General features: G+C 38.3%; 2 protein-coding genes across 3 annotated transcripts in view; one reads left to right on the top strand and one right to left on the bottom strand.

Moving 5' to 3' along the window:
* Window positions 1–1,382: 1,382 nt before the first annotated feature.
* cdv3 (carnitine deficiency-associated gene expressed in ventricle 3) lies at window positions 1,383–15,971 on the top strand. Of its 2 annotated transcripts, none has more exons than XM_079806589.1 (6): window positions 1,383–1,439; window positions 1,578–1,800; window positions 9,742–9,815; window positions 10,131–10,258; window positions 10,349–10,514; window positions 14,473–15,971. In XM_079806589.1, the coding sequence occupies exons 2-6, from the start codon at window positions 1,606–1,608 to the stop codon at window positions 14,597–14,599; spliced, it is 690 nt and encodes a 229-aa protein (XP_079662715.1). In that variant the 5' UTR covers window positions 1,383–1,439; window positions 1,578–1,605; the 3' UTR covers window positions 14,600–15,971. The 2 variants fall into 2 exon arrangements, with proteins under 2 accessions (XP_079662715.1, XP_079662714.1); XM_079806588.1 differs by having other exon boundaries at window positions 9,739–9,815.
* A 206-nt stretch (window positions 15,972–16,177) lies between these two features.
* Window positions 16,178–20,950, bottom strand: part of vps41 (VPS41 subunit of HOPS complex) — a 37,689-nt gene continuing 32,916 nt past the window's right edge. The window contains exons 26-29 of the mRNA XM_079806587.1: window positions 20,836–20,935; window positions 20,667–20,711; window positions 17,832–17,911; window positions 16,178–16,431 (exon numbers count right to left, since the gene is read on the bottom strand). Of these exons, the coding sequence (XP_079662713.1) occupies window positions 16,351–16,431; window positions 17,832–17,911; window positions 20,667–20,711; window positions 20,836–20,935 (306 nt within the window). The 3' untranslated portion in view covers window positions 16,178–16,350. The remainder of the gene's footprint in view (window positions 16,432–17,831; window positions 17,912–20,666; window positions 20,712–20,835; window positions 20,936–20,950) is intronic.

The following is a 20,950-nucleotide window of genomic DNA, read 5'->3' as shown; positions in this document are numbered from 1 at the left end:
TTGATATTGGGTCAGTTTCTACTGGCATCCCTCAGGGCTCAATTTTAGGACCCTTACTTTTTAGTCTTTATTCATTGCCACTTGCTCAACTCTTACACATTTTAAGTATCACTTTTATCCCAATGACACACAAATCTATATTCACTGTAAACATGGTTAGAGTGAGGCTGTCTCACTGCTATTTCTGAGATAAAATCATGGATGGCTAATCATTTTTTGTTTAAACAGTGATAAAACTGAGGCGGTTTTCCTCATCAGCTCAGTAGGGCTAACTAAAGACCTCTTATCATTGGTGGTTCTGTACTTGAGTTTCAGATTAATTTAAGGATTCGAGGAGTGTTCTTTGATTACTCATTGACATTTGACCCATATGTACAAAACATTAACAACTTCTTTTTTTATCTTAGAGATATTGCACAATTGGGTCCCATGCTATCCCTTTCAGCTGCAGAAAATTAGTTAACATATTTGTTTTATCTCGCATTTATTATTGTAATGCGCTCCTTATTGGGGTTTCTAAGCAGACAGTAGCCTACTTTAAATACGATACAGTACATTCAAAATTCTGCACCATACTATTTTATTTAGGATCAAAACTAGAGATCATATTACTCCCAATTTTGAAGTCACTGCACTGGTTATCAGCTAAGTACAGAGTTGATTTTTAAAGTTCTCATGCTCACATATTGTACAAAGCTCCACGGTCTGGAGAGCCTGGTTTGTTGGTTTGTATATCAAACATGGTTATGTTCCATGGGCGACAGAGTTTTTTCTAAACCTGCTCCCAGGGGAAATTCAGGAAGTAACAGTCTCTTGGAATTGTAATAAAAATATCTAAAATCCTATTTTTAAAGTTAGCTTACTGCTGATTGAGGTAATCATTCTTGTTTTTGTTTTTTATCCACCTATTTCTTTTGTTGATGTATTTTGTATTGTTTTATTACATTACTTGTATTTTATTAGTTTTTTTTCTCTAAAGCCCTATAGAAAATATATCGCAATAGAAAATAAAGCTAATATTATTATTTAAGCACTTGAGTTGAACCATGGTTGAACTCATGTTGTTTTCAAATGTGCTCTAAGGTTCATTTGAGTTGAGTAATATTTCTGCAAGTGTGCCTCTTTTGTGCAGTCATGTATTTTTTCAGTATAAAACGGCTCTACATAATGTAAATGTATCAGTAGAAATAAGTTTTCTTTAATTTGTTAACTAAATTACTCCACAAGTGTTGTATAACTACTAAAACAAAATAGTTGCACAATCTGGCAAAATTAATGTGCAGAATCTTCACCCTGCGATGTGATTGGTCGAAAACGAACATTGTCGCTCAGCGATTGGATAGCAGAACTGTCAAACACAAAGCTGCTTTCCCATCCGGGTCAGATCGGAAGCAACGCTATCCGGTGCATTGGGCGAGTGTGTGTCACACTTTCTGCTGGTGAGTGTTATGTTGCTCTCAGCACACCGTTAACCTGCGGATACACATGAAACATACGGATTATCGGGCAGACACGCACGCAAAGGCTCGTTTGCTGTCGTTTTAGACGCTGATCTGATTATTTCTGAGCTTTTTTAGTGTTTAGTGAAGGAAATTTGGGGATAAGATGGCGGATGTGGCTCCGGCCGGCGTGGAGAAGAGTCTGGACGACTTCTTCGCCAAGCGCGACAAGAAGAAAAAGAAGGAGAAGGTCAAGGGAAAGGAGCAGGCGACCGGAGGGGCCGTTATGGTGTTGAAAAAGACGAAAAAGGAGAAGGAGAAGTCGACGAAGAGCGAGAATCAGGACGCGCAGATGGAGAAGGTAATGCAGTCAAAAAGCACACCGGCTGCGTCACAAAACCCAGTGAGCTGCCTGCCTAGTACAAAAGCCAAGGGAACATGCTAAACGCGCTTGAAACGTTGAGCAATGTGGCTATCATCTGTTTGTGATTCTGACAGCTATTAAGCCAACTTTAAAATCAATTTCTGTCATTTACTCGCCCTCGTGTAGTTTTAAACCTACGTGACTTTTTCCTCTTAAAAAATAAAATAAAAAAATAGATTTTGATCAGAACAGTTATCATTTATCAAGTTGAATCCCTTTTTCCTTACAATTAAAGGGAATAATGACTAGTACTATCACTCTGCCTAACATTCAAATGGGAATGGAGGAACGTGAGGGTGTGTGCTGTAAATTATGACAAAATTGTATTTTTTTTTTGGTGCGAACTATGCCTTAAATTTTGCCCTTAAATAGAGGTCTCCTTTGGTCGTGTCTGAAGTGACGTATGTTGGGTGATATGGCATCATACTGACTTTCATTCCTTGGGGAATCAATCCTCTGTCAGTCTGCAGGGGTTTTATAACTGATCCTGTAACTGTCCTTCTACGCCACCATATGCTCGTTTCTTTTGTCGGTGCAGAATAGCTATCGGTACGTGCTAATGAACGATGCTGTTGTATGAATGTACTTTTACAATGACACCAGATCGCTTTAATTAAATCCTGCACTTTTCATATTATGATGCACATCGAGAAATATTCCAAGTCAGTTGCCTACTTATACTGTGCCCTAAAAATATGCTCTCTTTTGGGAAGAAAAAGTACATTCTTTTGAGTGTGTAGCAGAAGAGCATGCACATTTTGAGACATACTACCACGTCATAATTGTCTTTGAAGTCAGCATGAAATGGAAATTCACATTATTTATTTTCTAAATGCATGTTATAGATCTTGTGGTCAATTTATGCGTGGTTAATTTCTCAGATTTTTTTTTCTGACCTCGTAGTGTTTAATCAAAATGTCATAAAAGCGCCAAGCTCCAGACACGCCCTCTGTGTGTGCGTTGACGCCGACGCCCTGTGTGAATGCAGTGTTAAAATCATAAAATTATTATAATAAGTGCAGTTACTAATGACATGTTTGTTTATTGGAAATTTGACAAAGCATTCAGCTTGAATTGAGATGCAGATAAAATTAACTTTTATTAACAACATTAAAGTGCAAAAACGTCATTTTATAATAAATTCTACTGTTATTAAAGGGGCTATATGCGTTTTTCTGAAATTTAAACTCGCGACTGACACCTGTGGCCAAAAAAAAGAACTGCTCTACATTTCTGCTCGCTCTCGCAGCGCGCGCTCGTACGTGCACACTTCACAAGTCATCTGCTGCAAGGAGGTCAACATTATGTTTACAGAGGTAAGAACAGTCAAATACATATATTCTTCTTCTGTGGAGTTACTGTTGGTGTCCGAGTTGTCCTGGGTCTCTTCTGTGTAATCGCTAAATCCATTGCACTGCTTGCGAGTGTAGGCTACTTGCTGACTAGCGGTGGTGGCAGAGTGATCTGAAACGTTTAACATGAACGCGCTTGACGTCACATCCGCAGACAGCGCGGGAAAAGACGACCCGTCAGAAAATATTAAAAATAGGATATAGGCTTATAGGTGCACCCATTGTGAGCGGACAAGGTGTCAGTATGCTCATCAGGAGATGTTTGAGTCATAAATGGTAAAAAAAAAAGGCTATAGTTACGTTTATTTTTGGGAAAAAGTTGCATATAGTCCCTTTAAACGTTGCATTGTCCTTCTATAGTGTCATAATGAACTGACCAACAGCTATAGTGATTATCAAAGGATTGCTCTTGCTTTGTGTAATTCAGTTGCAATTTAAAGACAAGTTTTTTTTCATGACTGTGACTTCCTACTTTTTCCCCATAGGGAGTGGAAATGGTCAATAAGTGCTCCTCTGCTGCTACCTAATGGTTATTAGTGATGCACCGATCATGATTTTAAATGGCCGATTCCAATACCGATTTTTTTTTTTCCAAGAAAACTGGCCGATACCGATTTCCGATTATTTTAATAAAAAAAATTTACACAAAAAAAGAATGAAAGTATACATGAACATGATGTTTATTTGGTATTTAACAGGCTAAATTGGCTTTTGGCTAATGAAAACAAGTCCGCAATCTGAAATTAACGGGAAATTGAATTGGAAATTAAAAGGCTGAAAGGTGAAATTAAAGGCAACAACTGCATATTCTGCAAACCAAACAAAGATGTTACTTAAAGGGTTAGTTCACCCAAAAATGAAAATTCTGTCATTAATTACTCACCCTCATGTCGTTCGACACCCGTAAGACCTCTGTTCATCTTCGGAACACAAATGAAGATATTTTAGTTGAAATCTGATGGCTCTGAAAGGCCTCCATTGGCACAATGCACGGTTCACTCTCAAGACCCTTTAAAGGTACTAAAGACGTTACAAAGTCCATCTCACTACAGTGGTTCTAAAATAACTTAATGAATCGGCGAGAATAGTTTTTGTGCGCAAAAAAACCCTAAATAATGACTTATATAGTGATGATGATTTCAAAACACGGCCTCATGAAGCTTCGAAGCGTTATGAATCAGTGAGTCGAATCAGGATTCGGATTGCGTGTCAAACCGCCAAACTGCTGAAATTTGGTGATCCAAACTGCTGATTCGTTACGCTTCGAAGCTTCATGAGGCCGGGCTTGAAAGCCCTTGAAGTGCTTGAACTTCACTCTCAAAAGGTTGTAAGAATCCAGAGATGAATACCAGTAATGTAAAAAAACAAACATTTCAGGGCTCCAGAGTGCGACTAAATGGTCGCATTTTGCGACTAAAATTTGAGTGTGCGACTGAATTTTACATCCAGTCATTTTCGATTTTGGCTTTCAAGAATTATAAAAAGATGATATGAGGTAAAACTATTCCTATAGCCGTGTTCCGTCGAGCGCGACATCCTTCCCTTCACAGCCTTGCGCTGTCATTTCTCCTTAAACCTAAACTAAACGTCAGATTCAGTGATTGTTGTAAACTGCAGTCTCTACTGTTGCTAAACGACGGGATGTGTTTGATAATAAAGAGCTATTAAATGCACAATAATCCGCGCAAGAGACGCTGTTTCCAACTTCAAGGCGGCTTATGTGTGTGTGCTGCGAAATTGACCGATTTGCACATTATATTGTAGGCTTCGTGTGCGCGTCTAAACCATCAAATAAACAACAAATAGCCGGTGTCAAAATGACCGGATTGGAGAGTAGTTATTTTAACAGTTTATATCTTAAATGGGCGTAAATAGTTTGGAGAAATAGGAGAATATGATATTAGGCTATTAGTTCTACATTCGATCGGTGTTAAAGGGGCAGCATCTAATAAACCTGCTGAAGATTGAGCCATTAATTCGAATCGAACAAAAGGCAAATAGAAAATATTCACATCTCTTGAATTAATAACTTTAGCTTTTATAAGCATTAATCTATCAATTTATACAGTGCAAACTATGCAGTGTTATTTTACATTTCATTGCTTTATTAGATTTCTTTGTAGGTTTGTTCTTTCTAAGTAATATTAATGTTAGCAGACCTTCCGAATGCCTGCACACTGGTCCATTTACAAATAGATGTTTTATATTTTTGTTCATACTTTGCGGTTTCTTTTGCTATAGATATTTTACTTTTCAGATTATAAAGCCATGTTAATTATATTCTTAATTATGTTTTTTTTTTTTTATATATATATATAAAAAATATATAAAGTATAATAAAAGAACCGGTAAGAATAATGTTAAAGTACCGGATCGATAAGCAGTATCGGTAAAAGTAGTAATACCATTAACCTTAACGATACCGATCCCTATTAGTAATACAGTGGAAATTAGTAGATTTGGTTAGCATGTTGATTTACGGTGTGCGCCCCTAAAATTTCTGGTTGTGCCCCTAAAATTTTCAGTTGGGGGCCACTGTGCTCCTAGTGAAAAAAGTTAGTCTGGAGCCCTGCATTTGACTATTTGTGCCACAATACCATGGTTACAGTTAGCTTTGCTACGTTAAATTCATGGTGAATGTTGGTGATTTGTGTACTCAAATGTAGGGTTGGGAATCGTGAGAAATTTTCCGGTTCCGGTTCCGCCTAACGATTCCGGTTCCGATTCCGGTTCCATTAAAATTATTAAACAAATAGTGGTAAAGGAAAAGGCACAATACGCAACTCAAACAATCCATTTTGTGTTTATTACTTGCTCTAAAATTTATTTACAGGTTGGCAATGTCAAAAAAGTACTGTACTGTACATATATTACAGTATTAATTAAGCCATTCTTGCAACACATTTTTTTTCAAATGAACACCTCTGAAATTGTCTTATTACATTTTATCTCTCTGTCTCTGAATAAAACCAAGTTATAAATTATATTTATTAGTTATATTTATTAATTAGTTATATATTAATTTAATAGTAATTCAGTTATTCATTGAACTTGTAAATAATAAATTGCAATTCAGCATTACAAAGGTAATTGTGCCTAAACGCTTACCTAAACCATGGTGACTCAACGGTTGACAAAAAAAAAAAAAAAAAAAAAAAAAAAATATATATATATATATATATATATATATATATATATATATATATATATATATATATATATATATAGGCCTTTCACTATAAATCTGGTATAAGCCCTGTGGCACTCTGTGCTGTAGCAAATGTTTTGTCAAATTGCTAGTGCAGCCTCCTTTGCATGTTATTAACTTTTCACGTGTTACATTTTGCTTCATTATCATTCATTCTTTGGAAATGAATCCATACTTGTGACTTTCTCTTCGCTATGCTGGTGGTCAACGAGAAAATATCTGACGCAAAACCGTAAATGTGTAGCGCGAGGGCTTTCAGTGCTGAACTGCGTTGCCCTCCTGGAAGCGGCAGGCAACGTAATTAATATTCATGATGAGGTGAGCCAGGGTTGCCAGGTTTTCACAACAAAACCCGCACAATTGCACAATCGTTTCAACCCGCGGACATGAAACACAGCCCGCGGCAACAGTGGAAAACGGGAAAGCGGGAAAATCACGGAGTTGGCAACACTGGCTGTCACTCGCTATGAAAGGATACGCTTCCAGCGCTTCGCACACACATTGCACCAGAACCGTTTTCGGAACCGAAACTTAGGAATTTCGCGCGGTTCTGGTATTTTTCAAAAATCAGTTTCGGTTCTGCATAAGAACCGGTTCTCGGTTCCCAACCCTACTCAAATGTACATCACAATATGAAAGAAAAGATCTGTTCTTTTGTTTTGACATCAAGACCATGCTCCCGCATAGACACCCAGCATCCTGTCACTGCAAACTGGCCTGCCAATCATCTTGTCACGGATAACATCTTCATATACACATTTCAGTTTGTTCTTAACGTATTGGATAGAACAGTAGCATGTTAATCTGCCAGTTGTGGGTCTTTCATGCAGACAACTTAACCATCTACTTAACCATCAGTCTCGCACTTCCTCCATGAAAAACCCCATTATAAAACACCATAGGAAAATCTCAAAGGAACCAGTGGCGAATTAGACTTCCGGTTTCTGAGATGTGATTTATATGATGACGCAATGTTTAATGTGAATTAATAGTTTGCACATCCCATCCCTACAAGACCTTTACCTGTTTAAAATGCAAGTTTTGGGGTGCAGATACAGGGCTGCACACTTCGACCAAATGGTCGCATTTTGCGACCTTTATTCCTGCCAGTGCAACAATTTTTTTTTAAGAGGTCACACTGGTGCCACCACCACGTTGCTCTATTGATATGAGCTGGCATTTCTGTGCATATGATAAACATCAAATGGCTAACGAAAGCGGAAAGAAACCGTGCTACTCATTTGAGCTGCGCAGCATGGAACGTTTATCAACTCGGCACAGTGCAAGCTCAGAACAGGTACTCGCGGACGATCTTTGATCACAGTTATTACACAGCACTGGGAGACCCAATGAGAAGGCATTTGAGTTTGCCGCAGTTACATCGCTACAAGATCTAGTGAGAAGCATTCAAATTCATCGCAGAATTCTTGGTTATAAAACATATCAGATCAAACAGCACTGGCATGGAAAGTTGGAAACCAGCATAAATATTGTGCCATGAATGAACAAGGCTTTCCAGTCCACAAATCAAATACATTCACCATGTATTTAATGTAGCAATGCTAACTGTAACCATGGTATTGTGACTGAAGTAGTCAAATGTTTTTACATTATTCCCTTCAGGGTTTGTACAACCTTTTCAAGGACTTTCAAGTGAGTCACACAACTTTTTTTCTAGCACTTCAATGCTCTAAATGTGAATAATTGCATTACATGTTGATTTAAGGTGTGCTCCTAAAATTTTCAGTAAGGGGCTACAGTGCTCCTAGTAAAAAAAGTTACTGGACTCTGGAGCCCTGAGTTAGCCCTTTCATATTTAGGCAGTTTTTTTCTCATTGGGTTTAGGTCTGTTTAAATACTGCAGTGAGGACTATGAGAATATATCAGAATTTTTTGTTGTTGTTGCAAATTGCTAATTTCTTTAGCATTTTTCCACATACAGAAGGCAATGTTGTGAAAACAATCCCCGTTCACACGGATCCACAAAAACGACTAAAACACTATTCTGCATGCCAGGCCAGTAGTTCGCGATTTTACTTAGTAAAGAAACACTACGCGCCTATATACTGAACACGTAATAGACTTGCGAATGACGTCAGCGTTTTCACAAATTCACGTTTTTGTAGTTTACACAGAGTAATGGTATCGTTCTCAAAAACGTGCACTTTGAAACCTGTTTTCAGAAAATGCAAAAGGCCATTGTTGTGTAAATGAACAGGCAAAACATCAAGTTTTATGGTTTTATTTGGAAAATGCGTTGTGTAAACTAGTAGGGATCGACCGATATGGATTTTTTTTAGTGCCGATACCTTGTTTTTTTTTATTTATTTATTTTTTTTTCTCCTCTTCTTCTCTCCATCAGCCTTGGCCGATGACTGATACGGGCTGCCGATATTTGGAGCCGATACTACTTTTGCTCCCTCAATTTACAACATAAAAATGACACAATGATCATGATGATAACAATTTAAAAAAGGAACATTGATTGAACAAAAAAAACAATATTTAACAAATAGTAAATACAGGTGAGGTAGAACAAGAAAATAAAGAGTTCAGTGGTGAAAATAAATTCTGAAAATAAATATTTAAGCCTAAATAAAATAATTACACTATTGCACACAGTATCAACAAGCAAGCAGCATAATGCACACTGACTGTACTATACTTAATTTTAAAACTATTTACAACCTAGTCATTTAATGGTTACACTCTAAAAAATGCTGGGTTAAAAATAACCCAAGTTGGGTTTAATATGGACTAACCCAGCGGTTGGGTTAAATGTTTACTTAAAACAACCCAATTGATGGTTTAGTCAATTTTCAACCCAACTTGGGTTATTTTTAACCCAGCATTTTTTAGAGTGTAGGTGCACTTAACTTAATCTCTTGTAGAGCAACACCAGCAGTAATTCAGGAAAAAATCTCCCAATGCTCCACATGAAAATTCAGTCTTTCGACCTTTTACCATCGTGTCAATTCTCAATTGATTTTGATTTATATGCGCGAGGGAGGGAGAGCAAGACAGTTTGAAGATGGTGAGAGCTGCCTGTGGACGCCTGTCTGTAAATAATGTAGGGAAAAAAATATCGCGAACGCAGCAGCCTTGTATCGGCCGATACACGTAAAAATCGCAAATATCGGCCGGCCGATATATCGGTCTAACACTAGTGTAAACACCCCACTCAGTCGAAAGTGAGATGCTCTCAGCTTCCCTCTATCCAAAAAATCTGAATGTACTATTGTGCAGGTAACCACAAACTTGGTTATATAGCCTTCACTGAAGTAGATTAACAAGCGTCTTCCTCTTTCTCTCCAGGAGGATGAGGAATGGAAGGAATTTGAGCAGAAGGAGGTGGACTACACTGGACTCAGACTCCAGGCCCTGCAGATGAGGTGCGAAGAGCAAACTGTTGACATTATCTAATGAATTTCATGTTGCTGATCATGTATATAATGCTGTTTGCGTGACCATTTCTTATTCAAAATATTCTCAGTAGTTTTATTGTTGAAGTTGAGGTAAATACGATTACGGCTTTCTATGGTCGCCTGATGTTTTTTTCCTCTAGCAGTTTCAGAAAGCACATGCACTTTGATCTTGGTTTTCAGCTAACACAACTGTCTCAAAGCACTACATTAATTTAAACATTGACACATTTTATGACACCATCTCTGTTGAAGTACACATTTTTATGCGTGTCTGTTTGACAGTGATGAGAAGGAGGAGGAAGAGTATGAGAAGGAGGAAGTGGGTGAGGATGGTGAGATCATCCTGGTCAGTGGTGACAAATTCTCTGGACCCTGGAATAAATCAGGCGCCCCCCCTTCAGCTGCTCCGGGTGAGTCTGCAGCATTAGTACAAATTGCCAACTAATGGAAGTATTAGTTGAGATTTAGTTCTTAATAATCTGTCTCATTTTTATGTTTAGTAGAGGAAGTTGAGGTTCCTGAGCCCAAGGCACCTGGTGTATATCGTCCCCCAGGGGCCAGGTTAACCACTACTAAAAGAGGCCCAACTCAAGGGCCTCCAGAGATCTACAGCGACGCCCAGTTCCCCTCTCTCCTCTCCACCGCCAGACACGTGGAGACTCGCAAGTAAGCAGACACTGAGCACCTCTGTGCTGATCATTGCTTAATCAGTACCTTTAACTTCCTTCATTGTTTGTTTTTCCAGAGTATGTTAGGAAGGGCATACTGCCATGCTACTCATACTTTTTCTGATGTGTTTGTACAGTGTGTACATTTTCTCTGTACATGGAACAATGCCAAAACAGTGTTGTTATTAACTAAAACGAAAAATATAAAAATGTTGTTAATTTTAGATTAAATATTAGATAACAAAATGAAAAATAGAAGGCTTGACTGGCAGCAAACAAAAATGAGTTGAAGTGCTGAAAGTTGTCACAGTCATGTGAAAAAGAAAGTACACCCTTTTGAATTCTATGGTTTTACAGATCAGGACATTTAATAGATTTGATAGATTTTTACTGATCAGGACATTTAAAAGATTTGACAGATCCCAGATCTTTTAATCGTGATAACTGATCTCTGGCTAATTTGGTTCTTCAAACGAATTTGCGGATTGGATTAAAATATCTGGGTTAAATGATCTAAGATTACTGAGCGTTCTTGTGTTCCCTGAAGAGGGCAGATGCATCGATACTCGAAACCACGATCAGCAATGCAGCGATTGGCTGGCGTCAAGACTGCAACGTAATGACATCATATAATTAAAAAGCCACCTGGCAAAAAAACGTGACAAATTACACTAAAAAACCCCACGAATTTCTGGACCTTTATAAGGAAAAAGTTAAACTACCAAACCAACATAAAAGTTATAATAGATAAATGATAAATGTTTTTTTTTTTATTTTTACATGATTACAAATTATTTATATTCACGATTTTATACAGTATTTGTACACCCTTTACATTTTTATTTCAATGTTGTAATTTCATTTTTAATTCAATTTGAAGCAGATTTGTAACTGACTATTCAAGTTTCTTATGGGTCAAGATCAAATTATCTGCATCTTGCGCTGCATCAAGCCATCCCATAATATCCGTGATCACTTAATGCACGGCTCAGATTAACTGTACAACATGTGTGTAAACCAATAAAAATAAAATTATATAAAGTAATTATTCCATCAGAAATAAATCGCTCAATCAAGTGGCTGTCTATAGTATTATACACAATATTATACATTCTCATATACATATACAATATAACATTTTTATATTATTATTTAAAATTATTATTATTGCCCCTGGTTCAGTAATGCACTCTTGTAATAAAGTAGCAGTGGCTGGGACAGATTTTAAGTATCACCTCAAGATGCAATCTAATCCTGTTTACATGAAATAAGCCTGCTCCCGAGCAGGTTTAAGATTACGGACCTGTTACTATGACAGCAAGTCCAGGATGAGCTTCGAAGAACCAAACAATCCAAGATCATGCCAAATCGTCAACAATCAAATCCAGCTAACGGAGTTAGCGAGGTACGAAGAACGGGCCCCTGGTCCTTGGCAGGACTTAAAATGTGTATTAGGTAAATACAACTTCAGATGAAGAGCAACACGTATATTAAACCATGTCATGGATTATTTAACAAAAATTAGGCCAAAATGGAGTGACAATCTAGGCCATGTTTGACAGACTATGTGCTCCCTTAAGGCCAGGGTATACGTCATTTTCCGCATTCCGCTCCTTCTTGCACACAGTTGAGCATGTGAGCCTTTCAAAGTATACTGCACGGAAAGACGTGTTACATCTGGACTTTGTTTTCATGCGCTCAAGTCACTCGCACATACAATGTTGTATGCGAAGCATCTGCGAATGCAAAAATTGGGCTGCACGCAAACAGTGTGTGCAGACGTCCACAGACCCTCGTGATGACAAATTCAGTTTGTGGAACGCAGATGGCCGAAGTATACTTTGGGCTGTACTGCTTCTATAGGTATTAAGAGGGTAAGTAGCAGTCAGGTGCTGCAAATCGAATGCCTTTGATTAACTCAGCATCAGCAAATTTGACCAACTCTATTTTTCTAGTTTTGTCAGTTTGCTGGTCTCGAGCATTCAGGTGTGTTTTAACACAATGCCAAGGAGGAAAGACATCAGCAATTGTTACTGCCCATCAATCTAGGAAGAGTTACAAACAAGGCCATTTCCAAACTATTTGAAGTTCTACAGTGAGGAAGATTTATTCACAAGGGGAAAACATTCAAGACAGTTGCCAATCGTCCCAGGAGTGGGTGTTCCAGCAAATTCACCCCAAGGTCAAACTGTGCATTGCTTAGAGAAACTGCAAATAAACCCAAGAGCTACATCTCAGACTCTACAGGCTTCAGTTAACATGTTAAATGTTAAAGTTTATGGCAGTACAATTAGAAAAAGACTGGACAAGTGTGGCTTGTTTGGAAGGGTTGCCAGGAGAAGGCTTCTTTCTAAAAAGAACATGGCAGCAAAGTTGCATCTGAACAATGTCCTTTGGACAGACAAGACCAAAGTGGAGATGTTTGGCCATAATGCTCAGCGCCACATTTGGTGTGAACCAAACACATCATATCAGCCCAAATACCTCATACCAACTGTCCATCACGCTGATGGAGGGTTGATGATTTTTGGCTTGTTTTGCAGCCACAGGACCTGGGCACCTTGCAGTCATTGAGTCAACCATGAACTCTTCTATATACTAAAGTATTCTAGAGTCAAATATGAGGCCATCTGTCCGACAGCTAAAGCTGGGCCGAAATTGGATCATGCAACAGGACAATGATTCCAAGAACACCAGCAAATCTACAACAGAATGGCTGAAAAAGAAAAGAATGAAGGTGTTGCACAGGCCCAGTCAAAATCCAGACCTCAACCCCATTGAAATTCGGTGGCGGGACCTTAAGAGAGCTGTGCATAAACAAATGCCTGCAAACTTCAATGAACTGAAGCAATGTTGTAAAGAAAAAAACGATGTGAGAGACTGATACTGTCATGAAAACGATTCCTTCAACTTATTGCTGCTATAAGTGGCTCTATAAGCAATTGGGTGCACCTAGTTTGTCACACACGGCTTCTCCATTTTGGCTTTGTTTTTGTTAAATAAATAATGACGCGTTGTAATATTTGCATCTGAGATGATTCGACAGATGCCAGATCTAATAATCGTGATAACTGATCTCTGGATAATTTGGTTCTTCAAACAAATTGGCAGATTTTATTAAAATACTGTATGTAGATGGAGTTTTCTGAGATTACTGCGCATTCTTGTGTTCATTTGAAAGGCCAGATATATCGATACTCGAAACCGTGTTCACCAAAGCAGCGATTGCATCACAGCAATGTAATGACAACATATTAAAAAAGAACATCACTCACCTCAAAACCATACATTTCTGGACCTTTATAATGAAACAGCCAAGCAACTTAATTATAGTAGATAAATTAAATGTACTGTTTGTTACATGATTCCCAATTATTTCACATTTTGTTTTATTGTATTTAAAAAAAAATTATTTTAGTTTGTCATAAGAATCTTTTTAGTAGAAAATGTATCTGTTTTTTCCCGTTATGTTGGTTTTATTTCAGTAATTTGACATGCTTGTAACATATCACCTAAATACTGATATTAAGTGCAAACTAATTCTTGACTCAATTCATTTTTTTTTAAATTTGCACATTGTCATTTGAAACATTTGTTGCATACTGTTTATCATATATAGATGTATTAATCTTTACTTAATTTATATATATTATACATTTCTGTGTATTAAAATAATTTAAAATCTGAATTGGAAATATTATAAACATTTCATTTTTCTCCCTCAAAAATATTTTTTATTGATAAACATGGTTTTTGAAACTCCTACAATTAATTATGGTTGCCCAGTTAATCTAAAAAGCTTTGCTTTTTTGTAATTACAGCAGAAATACTGTAACAAATAATTGATCCTGTATGGAGGCCTTCGATTATTTTGGCCTTTGGTTCATAGTAAATACATAACTGAACCTAACTGATAATGCATAATGGTGCTGAGAGAAACTGCTTTCTTGTTGTAGGGACAGAGAGATGGAGAAGACTTTTGAGGTGGTCAAGCACAAGAGCCGGGTCAGAGAAGGGGAAGGCCCAGGGTCCATGCAGCATTTACAGTTAGATAATCAGTACGCCATCCTGGGGGACAAATAAAAGCCATCTCCCCCTCCCCCCCCTAAGCCTACCGCCAGTGGTATAGTAAGACTCGCAGGGGGAACATGACCTGCAGCTGTCTGATGCAGTCCTGACTGAGCTGGAGATGCCTGTGCCCACACACACACACACACACACACAATCACATACTTGTCAAGCAACATCCACAAATGAATGAATTTTGACACATTTATCCATTGAAATCCACACACACATACACACACACGGCTTATCAACTGCATTCAGACGGGCTGCAGCAACAGGAACTGACTGAAATTTCAAATTCTGCTTTATATGACACCAAGTTCACCAAGACGAATGATACTGCATCAAACGAACAAGGCACCAAATGTTTATTTCAGTGGATTTCCTCATGGGGTTGGTTGGCCGGCAGAGCCACTGGACATCGGCCAACCCTGAGAAAATGAGAAAAGCCACTTTGAGGATGGAGTTCAAGACATTGCGTGAGAATATATATATATATATACATAAAAAAAACAACAACAAAAAAAAAAAACTGCTGAGGGTTTTTTTTTTTTCTTCGCTACATCAGTATAGCTCCCGAACCATTGGAATTTTTTTTTCTTGCATTGTGATGACAAAGCTGGGAGTTTTCGGTTTGGGCACTTGAGAGGGGAGACTACCTCAGTTACATATCTGTGGTTACCGTGTCGACCAGGACCTGGGCTCTGATTGGCTGCAGGAATTAACATCAGTCCGGCCAAAGAGGAGCAATTCAATGTTTCAACCTTAAACTTGAAAATTATATTTTTCCCCAGCCCTTTTTGCAAGATCTGTTGACAGAGGCATCAAGTCTTCAAATAATTTTTTTTAAAGTGGCCTTACTGTGGAAAATACAAAAGTGATGGGGGAGAAATATATATATAAATATATTTAGAGAATGCATTTAAAAAAAAGTATCGTTCTGGAAGGCACGTCCTGGTCATGTTGCAGGTAAACGCCTGCTTGATTTGATTCTTACCACTCTGAGGAGTAAAAAAAAACACCACCGTAACCCTCTTGAGAATGTAGTTCTGTGCTAGTTTGTTGACATATTGCGATTAATGGATGTTCTCTTAACAATGTCCCTTTAACCCTTTCATCCCTGTTCCTCTCCTCATTTTATTTGATTCCATGATGATTGACAAACCATTATTAAAGCTTAACCTTTCTAATCTCATATATTTCTGGTTTGTGTATTTTTGTGATTTCTTTTTCTTGCTGTGGCCTGTAGAGGGTGCTGCAGTCATTGCTATGAAATGCGTTCCAGTTTGTGTGGAACTGTTTTGCAATGTTAAACTGTAAATGTGTGCGTTTAGTAAGTATCAGAATCCTGGCCATTCTGTATATGTATTAAAACCCCTCAGTCTCACCATGTTGTTCTTTCAACTGGACAAAAAAAAACTGTTATTATGAAAGAACATTTCTCTGAATTTAAAGTATATGATATCAGTAAAAATTACTAGAGCTAATAAACATTTTGAATTAATCTTATTAAAAAAAAAAATTACTTGGTAATTAGTTTTCCTTGACATTTGATGAAAAAAGCAACAAAAAGTAATGATGCAACAACCATCTGAGGTGACTTATGGAAGTGCTTTATTGGCGCTGTTTTGGTCAAACACAATCTAACATGAAGATCCAAGCTTGATAAATACTGTTACTAAAGGGAAGCTCATTTAATAATGTATTTGTAACAGTTTCTAATAAGTGTGGTAAATGTTTAACTGTAATTCTAGTAGTAGGAATGATTATTTCTTCATCTCCAGAATGCCACTGCCCGGGCCTCTCCGCTTTGCACTGCAGATGTTACAATACTGTATTCCAAGAACCTGTCAGAGAGGACACAAAACTGACTTTTTATGGTGCAAAAGTAAAGATTTTGCTACATTTAAGGCTTCAAAAGGTGATGTGTGTAATTCCCCGCATCATTAAAGGTGCAGTGTGTAGTATTTATGAGGCTCTAATGACAGAAATTCAATGTAATATACATAACTGTTTTCAGTGGTGTATAAAGACCTATACTTAAAGGAATAGTTCACCCAAAAATTAAAATTAGCCCATGATTTACTCACCCTCAAGTCATCCTAGGTGTGTATGACATTCTTCTTTCAGACAAATAAAATCGGAGTTATATTAAAAAAGTAATCCAAGCTTTATAATAGCAGTAATAGTTGCTCTGTTTTTGAAGTCCATAAAAAAAATGCACCTTTCTGTCGAATAACATGCTCCACACGGCTCCGGGGTGTTATTAAAAGCCTTCTGAAGCGAATTAATGCGTTTGTGTAAGAAAAATATCCATATTTAAAACTTTATCAAGTAAAGTTCCAGCCGATCGCCTTCTGTGGAAAAGTGTTGAAAGTTTAAAGTGAAACTCAAGATGCGTACGTGACGTCATGACGAGCGGACCTGGTCGCGTTAGTCTTTCGATCGGTAAAGGCACTTTCAACACTTTTTCCATAAATTGAATACGGAAGGCGGTCGGCCGAAACTTTATTTTATAAAGTTAAATATGGATATTTTTCTTACACAAATGCATCGGTTCGCTTCAGAAGGCCTTTATTAACACCACAAAGCCGCGTGGAGCACGTTATTTGACGGACAGATGCATTTTTTTTTTTAATGGACTTCAAAAACAGAGCAACGTTTACTGCTATTATAATGCTTGGATTAGCCAGAACTTTTTTTTATATAACTCAGATTTTATTCGTCTGAAAGAAGAATGTCATATACACCGCGAATGACTTGAGGGAGAGTAAATCATGGGCTAATTTTCATTTTTGGGTGAACTATCCCTTTAAATGTACTGTTATGTTTTTATAACCTTACAATGAGCCATTTCTATCTACATACATCGCGGGTCCTCTTGGAGTGGAATCAACATTTTGTGCCGCCATGTTTCTACAGTAGCTCTAAACGGACAAACTTCTCTACAGAGCGCTAGCTACTCTCTGCTCTCTCAGACGACATTTTTGTCCCGTGTCTGCCCCCGAAGGGGATGAGCAGTGTGTTAATGCAATTCACAACCTCACCACTAGATGCCGCTAAAATTCACACACTGCACCTTTAAGTGCCATTATCACTTGTCGGGATGCTCAAACATACAGGGTAATGTTGAGATAGTGCCACTTGTCTCGAAGATATTAAGATGGATTATAAAAATACAAACATAAAAAAATGACGACTTTAATCAAATAAAAAAAGCAATGTGTAAAGATTACAGAAGACTCACCGTTGCTGGGGACGGCAGACACTCCTTGTGGAACATGTGTCTGCAGTGAAACACCATCATACCAAATGCTTGAGCCGTGTCTGAAACAAACGAAAAACAAACAAAATGATTTTGAGGTGGACACTCAAAATTTGGGAATGAAAGTGATGATTGGGCAACAGGAGTATATTGCACTTTTATATGGTGTATATATTTTGTGCACATGCGTTTTAAAATATTTTTGAATGAATTTTAACGAAACATTTTTGTTTAACAAAAAAAAAAAACTAAACTCTGGTCAGGCCAATCACAGTGTGTGTAGAATCGTTGGGCGGGCTTAACATAATGAAGTCACGTCACGGCAGAGTTGCAGAGGTTCTGCGTGCTACTCGTAAACAAAGAAGCTGGCGAACAGCGGTCTTTTGAATCGGCTTTGGCCACGATTCTGGAAGACTTGGAGTTAAGCTTTTCTTTGAGAAAAGAACAAAGAACGGCACTGAAGTCATTCTTAAGAAAAGAAGATTTGTTCGAAGTTTTGCCGACCGGATACGGCGAAAGTCTATCAACTAACGTTAGCTCGGCTTCACCTTCTTCTTTGCTCTGGTTGGTTGTGGCGCTCATGGCGCTATCCAATTGCGTGCAGAGGGAATTTGAAAGACAACCGTTTATCACGCCCCTCAGATTGAGCCCTGTCAATGGTGAGTTTCCAGACCCAACATCTTGATGTGGGTCTGGCTTGTCAGGCTAATAGATATACATAATAAAGGCGGAGTCTCTAACGTCATCACCGGCGGCCATCTTGTCACAGGCAAGCTTTCTGGCGGGCTCTGTAGTATCTGATGTCAGGCGAGTGATCTGCACAAACACATTCTCTTATCTCGCTGAAATCTTGACGGATTTACAAATGGTCTGGTTTCTTACAAACGTTATTAACGTGGCTATAATTCTGGATGCTTGAACAAATTATGAATAATTATTCATAAGTATGCAGTGTCATAACTACATCTCTGGCGTTTATAACACCAAACAGTTTGAAAATCGGTAGAAAATTGAGCAAGTTGGCCAGCAGCGCGGACGAGACATCTAGCCTTTATTATGTTTATTTATGAGAAGGGGTACAGCAATGGTAGGAAGTGAGAAGAAATCTTACAATAAAATAACAATAAATAAATTAGCTACTTACCAATGTGTTTTATTAACGCATACACCTACCCCAACCCTACCCTGATAATAATGCAAATACAGGAATTAAGACGCAATATTGATGTGCGCATGCCCAGTGCCCGTAGTTGTATCCCTTTCAAGTCTTTCCCGTGGTTGACGTGGTGTGATGACATCACCGTTTCACAAAATATACGGATTGGTTGTACACAAGAAACCGCAAGGGTGTCGTTTTCAGATAAATCCACTCTAGGACCCGGTTTAAAAAAATATCGAATTCATGCTCCCAAAACGGCGGATCCGTGTAGACGAAACGCGGAGACTGTACAAAATTTTACGTATACAGCTAAACACGTCTCCGTGTGGACGGGGCCTAAGAGAAGTCATGGACAATTGTGCGACAGCTATGATTCAGTTTACAGCACTTCTCATTTATTTCTATGGTATCTGCAAACAGTGATTGAATTTCATTCAGAGTTGTGCGACAGCCAATGACGTGAAGACTTTAATGTGATTGGTTATCAAGTCACTCGTGATCCAAGTTAGATGGTGCGCTTTTTCCCATGCTTAATGTTTTAATACCATGGACCCTCGTATCTAGCCTGATCCTACCAGACTCTCGTACATTTCATTTGTACATAGGGTCTGGCCACTCTCCATTGACAAGCGTTGACTTCCTTGAAGGCGGGTACTCTGTTGAAGTTTAAAACTATTGGATCTGCCAAGAGCCACTCTGGATCTGCCATAACCAATCGCTAACATTTGGTCGTGACGTATGTCATCTCAAACCAAGCGGCAACCTTCCGCAGTTTCTCTTGAAGCCAATACGGAAGTGACATATACTGCAATTCATCGACTGGCCGCTAGGGACAGGCTCCAGAAAGGAGCAGAATCTCATTGAGCCCCATGTTAAAATGCCCAACTTTACAGCAGATTAAAACATGTTTACAGCCTGGTACAAATTGTGGTTTTGGTCTATACGGCTAATTTTGCCCTTCATGACAACTGTGAGGGGGGTGAATTTTTTTTATAACTCATTCGTTTACATTATATAAAGCATTACATTTCTGCATAATTAAGGGAGTGGCCACTTCGAGTGACAAGTGGATAGCGATTTATCTGCTGTCTGTTAGTCATCGCGTCACTTCAGCTCCGCCCACATCCCGCCTTTTTGCCCATTTTCTGTTATCCGGGAGTGACGCGTGATGACGCGCTGCCAAGATGGCAACGGCCAGCTTCAAAACTGCAACGGCGCGCTTCAAAACTGCTCATCAGAATCCTGGGTGACGTCAAGGACACTACGTCCATATTTTTTTACGGTCTATGTCTCAAACTAGAGCACGACATCAACGTCATCGTTCTCAGCCACTCCCTCTGTTCGCTGATTGGGCACAATCTCTAACGAGTGAATGTGTGCAGTTAAAATTTTTTTTTAATTGGATTACTTCATGACTATATTATAGGCTATAATTAGACCTAGAACTTATTTTACTGTTCTTATTCCTTTTTATTCCCTCAAATCCCTTTTAATCCTTTAACTATCTAATCCCCCCCCCCTTTCTGTATGGCCTATCATACAGTATATATGAGTATATGTGAGTAAATAATACAATTAAAGAAATATAATAGTCTTATACATATTTTTAACCGTATTTATGTATACAAACTGACACATAAAAAGTAATCAAAGCATACCTGGCGGTAGAATAGGAGTGTGGCAGGATTCACAGATATTCTCCTCTATGAGAAATGAAAAAAAGAACATTTTTGTAGCATTTCTATAAAACAAAATAGCTGCTGATTTCCCCCGATCTTATTTGAGTGATTTTTTCCTGGTTGACTGGAAGACAAAACGTTTGATTACCATCCACCCGCACTCCTCTCTTCTGCGTCCTGTGCATCCTCTGTAGAAGAGACAGCGAATCGGCCACCAGGATCTTCTTACAGCCCTCTCTCAGTAAGATCTGCAGGACGAATCC

Source organism: Gobio gobio, assembly GCF_949357685.1.
Source record: "Gobio gobio genome assembly, chromosome: 23".
Lineage (NCBI taxonomy): Eukaryota > Metazoa > Chordata > Actinopteri > Cypriniformes > Gobionidae > Gobio > Gobio gobio.
This window is presented reverse-complemented; position numbering and strand designations above follow the sequence as displayed.

Bases quoted from the DNA above. Each gene is read 5' to 3' on its own strand.
- cdv3 (XM_079806588.1), top strand. From the start codon at position 1,606: ATGGCGGATGTGGCTCCGGCCGGCGTGGAGAAGAGTCTGGACGACTTC. The intron at 1,801-9,738 runs GTAATGCAGTCA...CTTTCTCTCCAG, and splicing joins AGGACGCGCAGATGGAGAAG to GAGGATGAGGAATGGAAGGA. The intron at 9,816-10,130 runs GTGCGAAGAGCA...TCTGTTTGACAG, and splicing joins CTCCAGGCCCTGCAGATGAG to TGATGAGAAGGAGGAGGAAG.